General features: G+C 42.6%; 2 protein-coding genes across 5 annotated transcripts in view; one reads left to right on the top strand and one right to left on the bottom strand.

Annotated features, from left to right (window-relative positions):
* LOC133961077 (lipoprotein lipase) lies at positions 1-5,805 on the top strand. The gene is made up of 10 exons (XM_062396026.1): positions 1-248; positions 1,033-1,229; positions 1,545-1,724; positions 1,869-1,980; positions 2,090-2,323; positions 2,434-2,676; positions 3,639-3,759; positions 3,982-4,200; positions 4,294-4,389; positions 4,487-5,805. The coding sequence occupies exons 1-10, from the start codon at positions 149-151 to the stop codon at positions 4,506-4,508; spliced, it is 1,524 nt and encodes a 507-aa protein (XP_062252010.1). The 5' UTR covers positions 1-148; the 3' UTR covers positions 4,509-5,805.
* Positions 5,806-7,567: 1,762 nt separating this feature from the next.
* The window catches only part of si:ch1073-396h14.1 (disintegrin and metalloproteinase domain-containing protein 10), a 29,170-nt gene continuing 18,778 nt past the window's right edge, over positions 7,568-17,959 (bottom strand). For all 4 annotated transcript variants that reach the window (XM_062396021.1, XM_062396024.1, XM_062396022.1 and 1 more), the window contains 7 exons: positions 15,820-15,983; positions 12,001-12,172; positions 11,665-11,809; positions 11,044-11,227; positions 10,790-10,889; positions 10,156-10,376; positions 7,568-8,295 (listed from right to left, as the gene is read on the bottom strand). In XM_062396021.1, the coding sequence (XP_062252005.1) occupies positions 8,191-8,295; positions 10,156-10,376; positions 10,790-10,889; positions 11,044-11,227; positions 11,665-11,809; positions 12,001-12,172; positions 15,820-15,983 (1,091 nt within the window). In that variant the 3' untranslated portion in view covers positions 7,568-8,190. The remainder of the gene's footprint in view (positions 8,296-10,155; positions 10,377-10,789; positions 10,890-11,043; positions 11,228-11,664; positions 11,810-12,000; positions 12,173-15,819; positions 15,984-17,959) is intronic.

The following is a 17,959-nucleotide window of genomic DNA, read 5'->3' as shown; positions in this document are numbered from 1 at the left end:
TGGCTCAGATATCAGCGCTCTAAGCGCAACAGGACGCACAGGACCACATCTCAGGAGAAATACTTCACAGGCTCTTCTTCCGCCGCGTCAACTCGATTCCATTCATTGTTAACGGTATTTTCTCGAATAGGAAAAGGTTGTGAGAGAAATGAAAGCGTGGCGAGTCGGGTTCTGGGACTTTCTGGTGTTGATCGCAGCTGTGCACAATGTGACGTCCCTGGAAGAGGAGCTCGCCGACTCTATTTTTGGTGAGTTGCCAGTTCAACCTCATCCTATTTTACGCACAATGGCAGAGTTTAAAATAGGACTGGAGGGTTTAATAAAAGCGTGCGCGCACGTGTGAGTGTGTGTGTGTGAGTGAAACTGAGAAAAAGTTAAACGGTTTATGAGACGTACTATACATCACGTGTCTATGACTTAACCGGTCTTTGTGCGTCTTGGCACACACCCAACTTTCCTCTGGCTGTTAGATGTCTGAATGAAAAATACAATAAGAATATCCATGTGCTAAAAAAGTCCAGGCAACTTAATTGTCAAACGATTAACATGAAGTGGAAACATCCTCTTTTATGTTTACAACATGATCCTTAAACATCTCCAATCCCTGTAAATGTCTCTGTGGTTCCTACATCCACCCCCACTCTGTAATCCAGCACAGCAGTTGAATTGAGTCAGCTGACTCTGTGAGGACCACTGAAACTTGGGCAGATTATAGTCGGTGAGGTGGCAGGAACAAAGCTGGGAGAAGGTGGTTTCTATGGAGCTCGGTCTGACCAAGTGAACCCCTGTAACCCCTGAGAACTGATCTGGTCTAAGGTAGAAGCTCATTTACTGAGGGGCCCCGAGGGGCTGGAGCTTATTGGAAACAGTCACTCAGTCGGCTAGTCAGGCATCTCCAAACACCCAGAACGTTAGATCCGATTCACACATCTGACCAAAGCATTGGCTCCACACAGGAAGCTCCAGTGTCTTCTGTCTCTTCATAAATGGTTTAAAATAACAAACATAAAACATAACCTTATTGTCTTTCAGGTAACTTCCTCGAGCCTCTGAATGACCTCTTCAACCACAAAGATGACAGCAATCAGTCTGTGGCCAAATTCTCCCTCCGCAAAGCATCCCATCCCGACGATGACCTGTGCTACATTGTTCCTGGAAAGCCTGAGTCCCTGGCAGCCTGCACCTTCAACAGCACCGCCAAAACCTTTCTAGTAATCCACGGATGGACGGTGAGTGGAGATGCTTTAGCCTGTTGTGACCTGCCCTGGTCTTAAAACCCCAGAGGGCTTGGTTCCAAAACACCTGTGACGACGGGTTTAGTGTTTCATTATTTCACAAAATTCTGGTCCCACAATGTCTAAGTTTCTTGTCATGCAACAACATGTTGTAGTTAATACTAGAGGAGTTGGCTTTGATTTGACACTACACATCAAAGAAGCTAAATACCTGGACCTTCAACAATCTTATTGTTATCAGCATCAATGTCCTTGCTGCAGTGTGATAACACATTGTAAAGTCAGTGTTTTTATGTGTCATTTCAACAGTTGAGTGGTATGTTTGAAGGCTGGGTGGAGAAGTTGGTGTTAGCGCTGTATGAGCGAGAACAGACGGCCAACGTCATCGTAGTGGACTGGCTCAGCTCGGCACAGAACCACTATCTGGTCGCAGCTCAGAAGACCAGAGCAGTGGGGCAGGAGATCGCTCGCTTCATCGACTGGATCGAGGTCAGTGGGAGCAGGCGTTCACATCCTTATCCATTTTTTTTAAACACTCTCTCTGACACAAGATGACATGTATTAGTGACTGCTTAAAATGTGTAACTGTGAAAACTGTGAAAAATAAAGGGGACATTTCCCTTATTGTTTTAGAAAACCACCAACATGCCTCTTGAGAACATCCACCTGATTGGCTACAGCCTCGGAGCCCATGTTGCGGGATTTGCTGGCAGCCATGCAACCAATAAAGTCGGAAGAATAACTGGTAAAATTTACAGAAGACCCCAACACCTTACATGTGACGTGTGATTTGGTCAATGATGATAAGTGAATAAGGTGAACTGACGGATGATTGGTTAATTCTATGTCTGCAGGTCTGGACCCGGCTGGTCCTGACTTTGAGGGGGAGCACGCCCACAGGCGCCTGTCCCCAGATGATGCTTACTTCGTGGACGTCCTCCACACCTTCACACGGGGCTCCCTGGGTCTCAGCATTGGCATCGAGCAGCCGGTCGGCCACGTGGACATTTACCCCAACGGTGGCAGCTTCCAGCCGGGCTGCAACCTCAGGGGCGCCCTCGAGAAGATTGCCAACTTTGGGATGCTCGGTGAGGATAACTTCAGATTGATCAGTCAAGGGCAGTGAGAACGCTTATGTGTCTGCTGTGTTCTTTAAGAAGCACACGTTCTAAAATCTCCATCGTTCTTCCCCCCTCAGCGATCACGGATGCAGTCAAGTGTGAACACGAGCGCTCGGTCCACCTGTTCATCGACTCCCTGCTGAACAAGGAGGACGCCGCCAAGGCCTATAGATGCGGCAGCAGCGACATGTTCAACCGCGGCATGTGTCTCAGCTGCCGCAAAAACCGCTGCAACACGCTGGGCTACGACATCAGCAAGGTCCGCAAGGCGCGCAGCGTTCACATGTACACCAACACACGGGCGTCCATGCCTTTCAGAGGTCAGTGGACTTCAGCAGTAGAAATGTGTTGTGTCAACTCATCATTGCTGTCACACACAAACGACTGCACTGTTTCCTCACTTGCTCCAGTCAAGTCATCTGATTGTACTGTATTGCAAAAACAAGGTCCAGCAGCCAAATCTAGAAACACTTCAGCTAATTTCAAATTCATTCTTCCTGACTGATGTTGACCATAAAGGTTAAATCAAAATGAGATGGTCCGGTATACTGAGGATTTCCAACATCGCCTTCACCATCTTGTCCTGCCCCTATTGCTGTCGGCTTGCAACAGAGCTGCAGTTGGACATGATGAGAACGTTTCAATGCCCCTTGGTGTTTTAACATGTGTACAGTCAGCTGGTTCGTTGAGTTGAAGTATGATACTACAGCGTCTGATGCCTCGTCGCTTACCGTTGCCATTACCGCTTTAAAAAAAGGGTTCGTCACTTGTTGGCTGCATTTGAAGCACTCAACGAAACAGGACAGTGTAGTCGCGTCGCTCTGATGCAATAGAATTGATACACACTATCTTAACCCAATTTCATACAATCATATACATCAGTATACAAATGTTTCATCAAGATACATTGATTATTCAGTGAGAATTGGTCGAAAATGTCGATAACAATGTCGCAGTATTAGAGATAATTATAGATGGATGCATGGAAATTCGCTCAGCAGTTTTTGCATAATCCATCTGAAATTTGAACAAACCACCAGACAAACAACCAAGGGTAAAAACATAACCTTATTGACAGAGGGAAAAAAATTGTATTGAAATAATAGACATTTTTAAAATAATGTGAAGAGTTTCTATGCTTAGTGGAATTTCAAATCCTGAATGCAGCTGCTGCGGATCCGTTGCAACTTACTTTTGCTAAACTGAGGGATTTGGAACATCTTACAGCTTCAGTAGTCTACATGCATGTTTACAGTTTCCCACATGTTCTCTCGCTCTGCAGTTTACCACTACCAGCTGAAGATCCACTTCTCCAGTAAGGTGAACCGCTCAGAGATGGAGCCTTCGCTCACTGTCTCGCTGTATGGAGCCAAAGGAGACGCTGAGAACCTTGAGCTTAAACTGTGAGTTTATAAACCTTTTATAAAACAGAGTTACACAACAGGGACTTGTGTCTTACGAGTTATGTGCTATTTTGTAACAGTTGCACAGTAGCTGAAGAACCATTATAGAACCAACCATTAACTGTTACACAGCCACTGTTGATATTATAGTTTATGGAGCTAAGACCAATAAAACACCATCAAGAGCTTGTTGTAACATTTGTCTCTGTTTGTTTGTGGCAGAAAAGAGAAATTAGCGACAAATAAGACACATTCATTCCTGCTGGTGACCGAGAAGGACATCGGGGACCTGTTGATGCTGAAGTTCAAATGGGAAGAGACAAACGGCTGGTCGGCCTCCAGCATGTTGAAGATGGTTTCCTCTTGGTGGTCCGGCGACTCTGACAGCGCGAACATGGCGGTTCATAAGATCCGTATTCGAACTGGAGAGACCCAGCAAAAGTAGGTGGATTAAAAAAGGAAAAAAGACCTGTTAGGAACTCCATTTATTTATTTTATATATAAATATAACTGATTCATGAATTTCTTCCTCAGGATAGTGTTCTGTGTAAAAGACCCTGAAGCTCAGAGCTTAACACAGGAGGTCACATTTGTTAAATGTAAGGATTCGTGGAGGACAATCCCCAAAAGGTGAGTTAGACTCTGTGTTTACTCTACATTATGACCATTACTATTAATGACAGATAAATAACTTTTGTTAAACTTTAAACTTTGTCTCCGTCTGTAGAGTAACTCTGGAGAACCACTGACCTTGAAGAAAAGATCCAACTGTTGAAAACTCTCTGGTTCTTTTTTTTAGCACTTAAAAAAAAATATATATATATAAATAATAAGAGGTTATTTAAAACGACGTGTATGTAAATTACCGTGTAATATTCTCTAACATCATTGTTGTACTTTGTTTGTTGTACAAAAAGTAAATGTTTTCGATAGATATGGATTATTCAGTCAGATTATAGTGACTGAGTCCTGATGACTGAACATACCATAATCGTTCTGGCGGTATAAATGTCCTATTGTGTAAAATACCTCTAGTTACATTTTAAGTCAATATCAAGCACTGTGAACAATAATGTCCCCAGACGTCTGTCACCTCTTAAGAGGAGAGGAAAATAATGTGAAATGTGAATTTCTTTAGGTGTTTTATGCAATAGGTTACAATTTATTACCCAATGGATTATCCAACAGAGCATTCACCACTGTGGCTCTCAGCACAAATCGTGACTGTGGGACCTGGATCAGTGTGCCTTACTGGAAACAGTCGCTAAAAGAACACTTGTCTCTCAACTTGGAGCTTTCTTGCTGTTTTTATTGTACAAACGTACAATCCCCAACATCCTCAAACACCCTTTTCTTTTACTGCAGCAACTCTGCAGGAAGACGTTACTCGAAAGCTGTTACCTCAAGGAATTGCCTGACACTTTGTCTGACATTTTTCTATGATTGTGTCTAAACTTTTTGAGGTATGTGGTGTGACGTAGAGGCTGTGGTTAATCACAAGCCACTTTTATGCAGTCAGTTCAAACTGCAAATAAAAGGTACAAACATGGTAATGGGGGGATTATTGTTCCACCTCTTTTTAAATATTATACTGCACTATAAGGGGGTCCTCTGAACTGCAATGTAGCACACTCTATAAAAGAGGCTTCAGTGTTGTGACTTTGTTTTGCTGCCTTAGTTCCTTCTGTGCTAAAGATTTCTCCAATATTAACTAGTAAATTTCCTATAAGAAATATTTAAACCTCAGTTTTTTAGAGATCGGTACTGTAAACATTGTGATTTCATTTCCAACTACTTTTAAAAAGAGGAGATATTTCACTTTTGCACTGAAAACATTGGACGACGTTGTACAGTAAATTTAGTGTAAATACCATAATAATAATGATAATGGTGGTTTGGTTTTGTAGTATGGAACACTGTTAGTTATATGTTTTCACCTTTGGAGGAAGTTATTCTGTAAAGTATATATTTCTACAATCTTTTGTACCAAATGTAAATATTCGCTGTGCTATATAAAGTCTTTAATAAACCAAATCTGCCACCTGAGAGGTCGTTCTGACATTTTATTTTAATGCTACAACAGTGAAATGATGACAAGCTTTGATTCATCCTAAATTTAATCCGTAAAGACTCCATTGTTATGACTTTTCAACGTATTATCGAAGTCAAATGTGTCCGATGCAAAACATTTTGACAATTTAAACTGTGATACACATCTGTTTTTGATATAAAGTTTGTAGGAACTGTTAAAATTCATAGATTTGAGTCTCCTTCGTGTAGTTGCAGGTGTGACACCACATGCCTGTTGACTGTGTCAAGGTGACGAAGAGATAGAATGAATCAGGGTAGTCAATTTTCTAGTAAAATCCAAAGACAGCATTAGAGTCATCTCACAATTTGGCTTGTAGCTATAACAGTTAAATCATTTATGTTCACATTTTTTTACCTTATTAAAAATACTACTACAATAACAGTGAAATTATAAACTTTTGTCTGTTACTCTATGTCCATCTGTCTGACTGTAAGCGTGACTGTCATTATTCAATCAATCAAAGGTTCCTGAACCTGCCTTTGGACTGTCAGCCATGGAGCGAGCAGTGGCTTTATCAAAACAATTGTTATATGACTTGAAGAGGAAGAGGAGGTTCATAGCAGAGGGTACAAAGATGCTGCTCTATGTCATCCGGAGGAAAGTCCTCTGAGCCTTTGCTAAGGAATCTGTTCGGGGACTCAGGACTTCCTTCGTAGCCTTAATGCTCCGCCAGTCTCTCATTACGCTAGCGTCTGGTTTGCTAGCCTCTAACCTTCACCTAAATTGGTGGGCACCAGGCCTGCTAGCCTCTAACTTGCACTTTAGGGCTCTAGCCCACTAGAGCATAACCGATTTTTGACCCGACTTGCCCATACCGACAATCAGTCCTGACAACAGTCGGAACAGATTATCTGCCCAAATAATCATGACGTGTGGGGGTTAAGGAAATCAATTTAATGGCACAGGTTGTGTCGTGGCCTTCCCGATCTGAAATATCGAAAACCGGAAACATATTTGATATATCTTCGTAAAACATGTTTGCCAATTCTGAGCATAATTCCACATTAGCCAATGAGAGTGAGCTGAACGGGAAGCGTCACCAACCGGATGTTGCGTACTTATGTAGCTGCGACTATAATCAACAGAAAAATACCAATTGACCTTGTCTGCACCAGGCCTCAGTCAGCTAGCATCCTGCTGTTTAGAATTTAGTGACATCTAGTGGTGAAGTTGCATGTTGCAGCTGAATACCACCTCACCTCACCCTCTCCTTCCAAACATGATGGAGAAACTGTGGTAGCCTGCAGTTGTCATAAGAACTCAAGAGGGGTTTAGTTTGTCCAGTTTGGGCCCCTGTTTAAAAACATGGCGCTCTCCATTAAGAGGACCTGCTCCCGATGTAAGTATAATGTATTCACAAACAAAGGGTCCATTCTAGGGTAAACTTTTTGCACAATTTAGATGATTACACACTTCGGAACACGACACTGGGATTGTTTTATAATCAAAGTCTGCCAATATATCCCTTTCACCCAAATCTTGCACACTGAACCTTTAATTGACTTGATTGTCTGCCAACCCTGCTAGACATCATATCAGCCAGCACTTAAACCAGGCATTTCTGTCAGTGCCTTGTCCAACCAACAGTTTGTCTCAATGTGACCTATGTGCCTGCTACAGACTACTTGTCTGTACTTACCTGTTTGTCCATCATTCAGAACCTGATCCTGCCAGTATTCCGCTCCTCCTTGCTTGTGGTACCATCACTGTTACTCATTAAGATGATAAACACAGTGTTGCTTTATTACCTCATCAGGGCATTTTCCATATTCAAACACACAATGTAAATGTCAGTACAGTAGAGAGCCACCAACTTGTAATCTTATCGTCCTGTGACCGCATTAAAAATATCTGCGACAGACAGCTGGATGTTTATCGAGGCTGAAATTAGCAGTCAAGTTCACACAAAGCCGCAAGGACATAGCAAGCTAAAACGAGTTCCACAAGTCGTTGTCAGGACACTTGGCTTTAAATGACTGTAGGTGAACTGGTGGGGTATGTTTTCCCTCTAATGCCCGACTGTTCCACAGCTACAGTAACGTTTTCCACAACACATGGATGGCACGGTAGAATGTTTAAATGGGGACAAAGTCACACAAGGAAACGAACTGTCTGATGCATAATGAAGTTGAAAAAGAGTTAACCAAACAGAGCGAGGGGCGTTCACAAGTCACTCGCACGGCGCTCACTCTTGCAGATATGGAACAAAGTTGAAAAAAGGAATCTGCTCAATGTGGCCTTGACCATTTAAAATCCCTTATGAACGAAACTAAGTGACTTTGTGCGTCATCCTGAGAATAGTCGTCTCCCCAGAGGTGAGAGAGATCAACAGTCAGAGGTTACTCCGGGTCGCTGGTGTCGAGGGGGCGGCCGCAGAGGCAGACGGTGCAGCCCATCACTCCGGACAGAGTCAGGATAGCCAGCAGGATGGCCCACCAATGAGCCTGCAGAGACACACACATGATATTGTCTTTTCAATATGGTCTGGACCTAAGGAGATCTAACACAGTCGGATTACTGATGACTATATTTCACAGCAACACATCAGTCAAATTATTTACAAAAGTATCCAGTTTTTAATCCCATTGCATTAGTGTCAGTATGTCTCCAACTTACTAAACCTGCAGCTGGAATTAATAAGAAATGCAACCAATGACCTTTAGTTCATCACCTCAGCTCAAAACATCTGTTTTCACAGAGGAATATTGTAATGATAACAACCTTCACAGTGTAGGATTATAAGACTAAATATTGAATTATTTCATGCAGTTTTTTCTTTAAAATGTATTTAACACTATTGCTTTTCTTTTCATACTGTTCTGTTATTAGTGTGCAGCAGTGCTTGATTCAATTGGTAACAAGTTCAGTTTGAGCTCATTTTACAACTCATTTCTATAAAATACAATTAAAGGAGAAATAAAGAAAATTCCATGTCCATGTTATACAAAACAGAGAGAAGGGTTCGGTGAAATACAAACGGTGGCTCCTGAAGTGAAGGCTGGTTTCTGCCTCCAGTCATGGCTGATGCTTGCATTTAAACACACGTGAACATTCCTGATTCTCCGTGCTGTCGTGAGAAACTCAAGCTCAAAGGCAGCTCGGCTGAACCATTAAAGACATCTGAACGACATGATGGGAAATCTAACAACCACATTTAGCTGAGGATGCGACCTCTGGCAAACATCTGCTGCTTCTTTACAAAGACGATTTCCTCACCTAGAACAGGAGGTCATTTTTCAACCACACAATAGAAATGTGGAAACCCTAGTCTGACCTGATGTTCAGATCATTTAAGTCATGCAGTAGCTTGAGGTCCAAACCTGTAGTGTTAATACAAGAGGACCTGATTGAGAGGATGTTTTAAAAATAGTAATGTGATATTGATTAAAATATCCCATTAAGTTTGTTTTCACAATGTGTATTCCTTGTAGCAAACATATTTGTTGAAAGCATTTATTGACACATCTTGGATTGGAATCCTTTAGTCATCCCTAGCAGCTGTTGGTAGCCTGCACAAGATTTAAACTAAACTAAATCAAATGTTGCTCTACAGCACTACTAGTAGTCAACAACTCTGCACTGTGCCTTTAAGGTGAACGTTAGCGACGTGCATGAGTCAACAACTGGATGACGTTAAATTCTGGTTCACTTGTAGCTTAAGTAAAGAAGATTGACATTCAGTAAACTAATTAACATGAGTTATACAAAGAAATTGAAGTTACTACGTTTTCAAGCATTAGCTCATATTAGCCACCATGAGCTACTGGTTACACCACACTAAGAAAGATTGTACCAGCAAAACCACTGACTGTATTATATTGGTGTTAACATATGCCTCTTAATAGACTCACTGCCAGTTTGTGTTCCCTGTTTTATTTTGAAATGACTGTCCTAATGTGTCTATTGTGATTTTGCCCTCTTACTCATTTGGCAATTTGTTCTTTTTATATTTATAACCTTGTGTTTCCCCTTTTCAGTTGTCAGTTGTTACACTTAGTCACCTTCAGCTCCATGACCTAGTCACTTCCTGTATCATCGATAGGTTGGCCTTTGTCATCTGATTGCAGGACTTAGTTCAGCCTTTGTTTATTGTGTTTAGCAAATCAGAGAACTACATCTGTCTTTGCTCTTGTTTCCTGTGTTCATGGCACTGATTGTTTTATGATGGTTGATTAAAAGTGCATTGAATTGCTTAAGACTGGTTAGAAAGCTCTTTCTACATCTGACAAGGATGATGCTACGACATGACCATGACTTCATATCCGCTAAATGTGTTATCAAGGCGAATCGTAGTAAATGTTCACCTTCATCCACTCTCCGATGTCATCGAAGTCATCAAAATGGAGAAAGGAGTTTTTCAGTCTTGCGATGGGGCCATCGGCATCCAGCAGGCGACACACGTGTAGCCTATCGCAGTATCCCTGGTTTCCAGAGCACGGAGCGCCATCAACCAGTGGCAGCGATCTTGTCTGGAAGTGACGAGACAGCACGGAGGAGGTGGTGCTGGCACATGTCTCTGGCTTATCTGCCACGGACAGAGAGAAAAGATAATTACAACACAAAAGTGCATACCATGTTGCAATCTACCGCCAACAAGTAGTTAGGGTCTTTTAGGGTTGAATTTGAGAACATCTGACGCCCTGTTGATGGTCAAACCGTTTTACAATTTTTCTGAGAAACAATCACTACTTACTAATAACTTATAACAATAATAAACACTTCAAAAGTGTGACATTCATAAATCATTTCAAAACACCAGATTCCTTGTTTGTTACCATCGCCGCAGATGGGTTGGCTTGCAGTGCCTGTGATGTCATCTAATGGAAAACGATAATGTGCGAGTGTAACCCAAGTACAAATTGACACAGGCTGATTTGTTGGGCCGCAAAGTGTAAACACATTCCTCAGTATTGGAGCACATATGGGCCCTGTGGTTACCGGGCTGCTGGCAGCACATGTGGCATTTCTCTCTCATGGAGTCTCCAGGACAGTCACACTGCTGCAGGCTGTGCTTCACACACACAGACTCGGCACACACCTGCAGGTACGACCACAGACACAGATACGTTCAGAAGAGATTGATCCAAATAATGTTCTTAAATCTTCTGAGGATACTTTTTCATAGTAAACTACAGAGAAGAGCTGTTGTAACTTATTTACGAATATGGCGGATGGTAAATCAGCCCCCTCACCCCTTTCATGCAGACGCGCGTGTCATTGCTGCAGACGGTGAGGTTCTCCTTGGCTAATGGTTCGGGGCAGAGCGGGGAGAGACCTGAACACTCGCTCTCTCTCAGACAGTCCGTCTCCTCGTCACAGGTCTGACCGGCCGGCTTAAAACCACAGTCCTGAGCACAGCACAGGCCCTGACTCGGACTGATGGATGGAGGAGAGAAAAGCCATCCCACACATACGGTCAGGGTGACAGCTACTCGTAAGAACCACATATTAACCCGACAGAGACAGTACTAGGAAGAAGTAGAGACAAAACAGCTGAGAAGAAGGGTTGGAAATGATATCCTGCTGTGTAAAGAAATGTCATGAAAGACAGGTTTACTTTTCCAACCTGAAGATACAATATCCCACAAAAAACTGAAACAATGCCAGAACAAACCATCGCAACAAGGCTGAATTAGACTTGCGGCGACAAAATCATATTAGAGCCAGAGTCATTGACCGATTCACTTTTGTAAAATCGTGCGTCTTCATCTACAGTGTATGGTCTGAAGGCAGATATTGCAAGTTATTGTGATCTTCTTCGGTAGAGCTTCACACACACTTTCATGTTGTGTATAAATGTACGTGCACGTTACCTGCAGACTTTACCGGGCTTAAGGCGACACTGGACTCCCGTCTGCTCTTTAGCACTGTAGCAGCAGAGGTCCGTGTGGTTGTGACCGACATCACACTCCTCACCCTCCTCCACAATCTGGTTTCCACAGATGGGCTGATCACTGACTGGCCAAAACCAGAGTAAACATACAGATAAACACAAACAGCAGGTGTATTCATGTATACACACACACACACACACACACACACACACTGAAAGTCGAGATAAACGATTTACAGTGAATCATGATCCGTGTAAATATTTTAACCAAATCTGCACATGCAAAACCACATCCTCAGATCTTATTCCTCCTCACCCACAAAGCAGTCGTCCTTCTTCAGCTTGAGGATCTTGCTGATGTGTCTGATGCTACAGTGGGAGAATTTGTCGTTGTTCTCACGCACGTCGTCGGTGGCGTGAGGGAACATCAGGTACCTGCCCTTACCCCCGCTGGAGCCAAGGTCCCCGCAGTTAGTGCCCTCATCGTGCTGAAACACAGACAAAATTACAGAAAGCGTCTGTGAACACTCAGGCTTTCTTGATATTTCTCTAGATATAGGATAGGTTAAGGTTTTTGTAATTTCCTTTCCCAATGCTCAGCCGCTAACAGAAACAGTGGGAAAACCTATTTGTTTTACTCACTATTCTGCAATTTTCACATATCATTTTCAAATATAGAATTTACTCCCTTTATTATTTCAGAATCCTGGTATATGTAATTGCAGACAGTTAATGTTTGTATTCAGGTACAATGTTCATTGCAGGTATCTTTGTATACTTTCAAATCTGAATCGCAGGACAAAGAGCTCTTCCTTCTTTATTTAAAATGACCAAATTAAACTAATGATTGGTTACTTGACTTGGCCCTGCGCTAAACTGGTGACCTGTCCAGGCCCAATGTCAGCTAGCATTGGCTTTATTCAAATAAAAGGTAATTCACATTCTTAGCAGCCTATATAGTATCAGCAGTATTTTAGTAGTATTCTGCACAAAGTGGCTTGTGTTGACTGTGTGTGTGTGTGTGTGTGTTTGTCTATCCTGTGGTTTGATGTAACCTAAATTTCTTCTATAATCTTCTTTAAATCTTGTGTTTTGTATTGTACTTATTGTGACCTGTGTTGAACATCTGTCTTATTAATGTTCCTATGAAACAAACTGATAGACAGTGTAAACTTTTTAAAGCCATAGCACAGATCCACAGTTGCAAGGGGAAAGTAGGGCAAAGGCTAAAGCAGCTCTTTACCCAGAATTCATTCTGCTTCGCTGCCCGCCCTTTTCACTGTCCGGTCACATATCTCAGTTGAAACCCGCTCTTATAATCTCTTCATGTGCTTCCTCCAACCAGTGCGGCCTGGAAACAATGAGACACGCTTGTCACAGGAGCACAGACACCAGGCTAGAGCAGGAGAACTTATTGTGGCCTGCAGGGTCTGACACAGCAGAACGAATCTGCTCAGGAGCGACTCTCAACACCCTGTGGTCCGTGTGAGTGTGAATAACAGGGAGCAGGGTGACAAAGGACGGGAGGCCCTACCGTCACTTTGGGCAGTGGGAGAAAGGCTGCAGGTGTTTGTGTCACACAGAGACAGGTGCATGCATCTGTTTGAATTCAGATCATCCACATCAGTGACACACACATGTCCAGCTGCAGAGCCAACAGCCGTGTTTGTGAGAATTACGTGAGGCAAGCTTCATTCGTCATGTGGAATTATCATTCAGCACATAACCCACACGGTCTCGTGTAGAGCTAACATGTGTTTGAATTACCGCTGAGTGAGGCCCTGAGAAGGATTCAGAGTTAAACTGGCCAAATGTTAGCAAACATTTGAAATACTACACTGAGCTCCACTGATGTGCAAATGAGGCGACGGACACCGTTTTCGATCAGAGAACATATTTGCATCATCCACAATTTCTCTTTTCTCTTTTATGATACTTATATTGATGTTATTTTGAAGGTTCATACCTCCTCAAAGGAAGTTAGGTTTTTATCTGCTTGTCTTTTAGTGGGATTGCACAAAAACTACCCCTGACGCACTACCGCAAAACTTGGTGGAATGATGTGGTGTGGGTCAGGAAAGCACCACTTACATTTGAGTGCGTATCAAGGATTTTAATCACTTCAACATTGTCTTTGATTCCTCAGAGAATCATTGATGGATCAAAATAAAAAACAAAATCTGGACCTGCGGAATTTAAATTTGATTTCAGAAGGGGACTGTTGGGCCTTGCGGGAGATGCCGTTCTAGATCTAATATGTTTTTTCATTGTTGCTACTTCTGCTGTCTCGTACACGAAGAGTACCAGGTGCTGTTTTAACTGTGTCTGCCATATTATGAGGTCCAAATCGCGCTGAGTCATAATATGCCTGACTAAATAAAGATTTTTAATATGTTTTCCGTTCTCGCTGTTTCAAACAGAGCCTGAGGAGCGACTTTGTTTGTCTACTGTTGGTTTCTATGCGTTAACTGTATAATATGTGACATATGAGTTAGGAGACTGAGAAGAAGCTGGGCTTACTAACACCAGTTTTATAATAAATCGATTTTTCACTGTGCCCCACACTGCTCACCTGCCATGTGACCTTAAAATGTTCGTCTAGCCTGCAGCACCTACAACATCCACAAAGCAGCATGATATTGTTTACTATTACACTACTAATGATATGTCCTGATCTGAATGCACAACAATCTCAATACATAATCCGCCTAAACTGTTGTTTCAGTAGCTTTTAACAGCAGCTGAACCCGAAACGTCAAATCTGAGCCTCTTTACTCAAGTTCATGTCAGCAGGTTATTGTTGGAGTTTTTGTAAAATCTTTTATTACATCCAAGTTAAATGAATGCAGGGCACAGAGGGAAAAGTGGTCATTTACAAGTGAAATCACCATGGTTGTTTCAATGTCGTCCTACAGTTGTTCCATTATTCACTGTCTGTGAGGCAGTGCCAGGAAATGATCTCACATTCCCTCATTCCCACAAATATAAACCACACATCTAAAATAATATAATGTGTGGGTTCTATTTCAGGGCATATGGAGGAGTAAAAAAACAATTCAACAATTAAGTTGAACTAAATCAGAGGAAGATTTATTCGCATTTCAAGAATAATATTACCTGGTGAAGCCTCTTCAGCTCCTCCTCCTCCTTCTCCTCCTCCTCCTCCTTCTCACCGCACACCTGTTTCCCATCTACATCAACCCTGCAGTACATATAAACCCGGCCTTTCATCCGGTCTCTTTGCCTGATTGTCTGCTCACTTACTGTCACATGTAGAGTTGGCCCCTTGAATTGTGTATTTATATGTTCGTTTCTGTTGGTTTTTACTATTTATGTCTAGTGTTTGACTGCCAGCCTGCCACCGCATCACCAGCCTGTTCCCCTCCAACATAAATAAAGTAAAATGGAATCAAATCCTTTAAACCTGCCCTTGTGTTCGGTATGGAGAATGCTAACAATTTCAAAAATAAAGTTGAATTACTTTTTGTGAATAAAGAGGAAAGGTGATAACTAAGTTAACTTCTCATGGAATTAGAGCAGTGGCTGACCCGCTCTCTGCGTGTTGGTGTATCCATCAATATCCTTGCATGTGTCCATGACCAGCTATTTTGGTTTGCACAGAAGGAGCCACCTCTTCAAAGCTTGTGTTGTTTCTCCTGCTGAACAGACGCATTCTTCTTAAACTCCTTATGCTGAGTCCTAATACATACTATAAACTATAGAAGTGCATATTCACACAGTCTTGATTTATTATAGAAAGAAATTCCTTTTTACAAATTTGCTTATTCCTCTGTAGAAGCAGCCCGATCTACTTTAATCTTGAAATTTCAAGTTTATTCTCAAGATTTATAAGATTCAGTTTGACTTTATTCTCAACTTTGACTTTTTTTGACATTTTGACTTCATTCTTGAAGAAAAAAATCATCCTCTTCTGTTTTTTTATCTTAGGCCTGGCCATTTCTTATTCACATCATCATTTATTTCTGTGTATTCTTAAAAAATAAAAACTGTTAGGTGCATGTCAGGGGTTTGCTATGTTGGGCGCTCTGCAGTGTTTGGCTTGATTTGACTGACTGAACGTGGACTGTGTGAATCAGGCAGATGAAGGTGAAGAGGTTGTCGGACGGCGACTGACCGGAGATCCCAGGCTGTGGCCGAGTTCATGAGCGAGGGTCAGCTGGACGAGTCGAGGGGGCAGGAACTGTCCGTAGTTCTGAACTGTGACCAGTCCTGTGTTCAGGGTGGACATCCCTCCGTTACGCAGCCTGGTGTGTTTTGAACATATTCCTCCCCAGTTACCTGAATGACACAGAAGATAAACATAGAGCTATCAGGCTGTGTCTTTGATGACCTGTCACTGTGTATGGTGGAGCAATTTTGTTTTACTGCTATCTAGTCTGCGTCGATAATGGAAAAATGATTAGATGCAGACTAGATCACAGTAAAGTCAAGAACCTTGACTGCAAGGTTGACAGCTCACAAAGCCATTGCACATGTTTTCGAACACATGTTTTAGTTTTCCTCTAGCATGTTCGTCAGTTAGCGGGATCATGCATTAACTGCCAAATGGATTCCCACGTGTGGTGTTGGTCAGGGAAGAACCAATTAAATCTTGGTGTGGATCAGATTAGGGGGAGAATCCAGGAATTGTTTTTAACATTTTGGGATAAGGTTTTTTTCTTTCACAGTTTTTTCTGATTTTTCTGAGAAGCTTCATGGATCATCATGAAGACAATTGTACAAATTTAGGTGACTGATATTTATGAGTGTATTCAAATAACAGTCTCACATTTGATCACATTCCTGATCCTATTGAAACAAATGTGACGAGCATGCAGACTCAATGGAGACACAATAGAAATGGCTGCTGTTAACCTTATTAAAAACTAATGTATTTAGTTAACATTTATTACAAATTAACCTAAACTACATCTTGATACTCTGTAGTACAGTAAGGTTTCATAATTGACAGTGAGCTACTGTAAATACCTTAAACCAACAGTGCAGTGTTATTGACCTGTGAGGCCCCTGGGTCCTGGGGGGGTGGGGGGATGGGTTGGGGGGGGGGCTGCAGACAGACACACCAGTAGACCTCCTGCTGTACTCCTCTAGTTTCACATCAAAGCCTACACAGCCATTTTCTCACTGATGGACTTCTTTACCTTTCAGTTTACAAAATGTCCCTGACAGCGATTTCCCACAATTCCAAACAGCTGCATGAACACATTCACATGGACGGCTGGGCTGTGATATCCTTATGTAACGCCTCTTACACAATGAGGTCAGCAGCACCACCACCATTTTGGGGGAGGTTGGGGGTGGGCTCGGCTTGTGAAGTCCACGTCTGCTGCGTATAGCCAATGCTGTTACAGAGAAATCTGAGTTCACCCTGTGTCATTGAGGACTGTGGGAACCAGTCACGGACATCTGGATCTCTCAATGGCATGTTTTTCTTATGCGGTGGGCGCCGGGGTGACGTCCAGGGGCAGTGAAGGACGCTTAGAGGTCGAAAAACACAAAACAAAAGTGCCCCCTATCTCTGCTGTTGTAGATACAATGAGGGAACCGTGAGGGTCAGAAGGCAACATTTCAAGTGGAGGAGCCTGCAGCAACATTACTGTAACCTGAGATTCTTTTAACTTTCTGTATTTTGATACCACATGATAGCTTGTGTCAGAAATAGTAAAAAGCTGAGATTTGTACGTTTTAATGCAAAGAGTAGTGAAAATAAGAGGATTTGTCATTATTAATGGAGCCTCTCACTGCAAAAAGCCAAAAGACAGTGATTTAATACCCCAAAACTGCCAAGCAATACCCCCCAGGCCACTTTCATCAAGAATTCTGGATGCATTTCTCCAGCATTCCCTGCTTTTGACCTAAAATGTCCCTCCTGGTGGGCTTTTCAAGGAGCTGGGTTTTCCTAGAAAGAGAACTTCTCTGGAAGCCTGCGCTGTGGTTTTTGGCAGCAGGAGCTGACAGGGCCAGTGAATTCGTCCCCTCCTCCTCCTCCTCCTGCTCGTCTTTGCCGCGGAAAGCAGCCGTAATGAAAGACGCCTATTATTAGCTCGCTGGATAAACACGGTCCCTCGAAACAAACAATCCTGTGGATCACTGGCACCTAATGCACACACACTCTAAACAAATCTCTTTCACATGCTTTATTATGGACAAACAAACAAAAGCGAAGGCGCAGTCTTTCCTTGCATAAACCCGCGGGGGGAGTCCGAGCGTCCCAGTCTCACCTTTAACAGCAAAAACAGACGTGGCCTTCGCTC

This window comes from Platichthys flesus, chromosome 9, assembly GCF_949316205.1.
Source record: "Platichthys flesus chromosome 9, fPlaFle2.1, whole genome shotgun sequence".
In the NCBI taxonomy this organism is placed as follows: Eukaryota; Metazoa; Chordata; class Actinopteri; order Pleuronectiformes; family Pleuronectidae; genus Platichthys; species Platichthys flesus.
The sequence above is the reverse complement of the archived record's forward strand: the minus strand, read 5'-3'. Positions and strand labels throughout refer to the sequence as shown.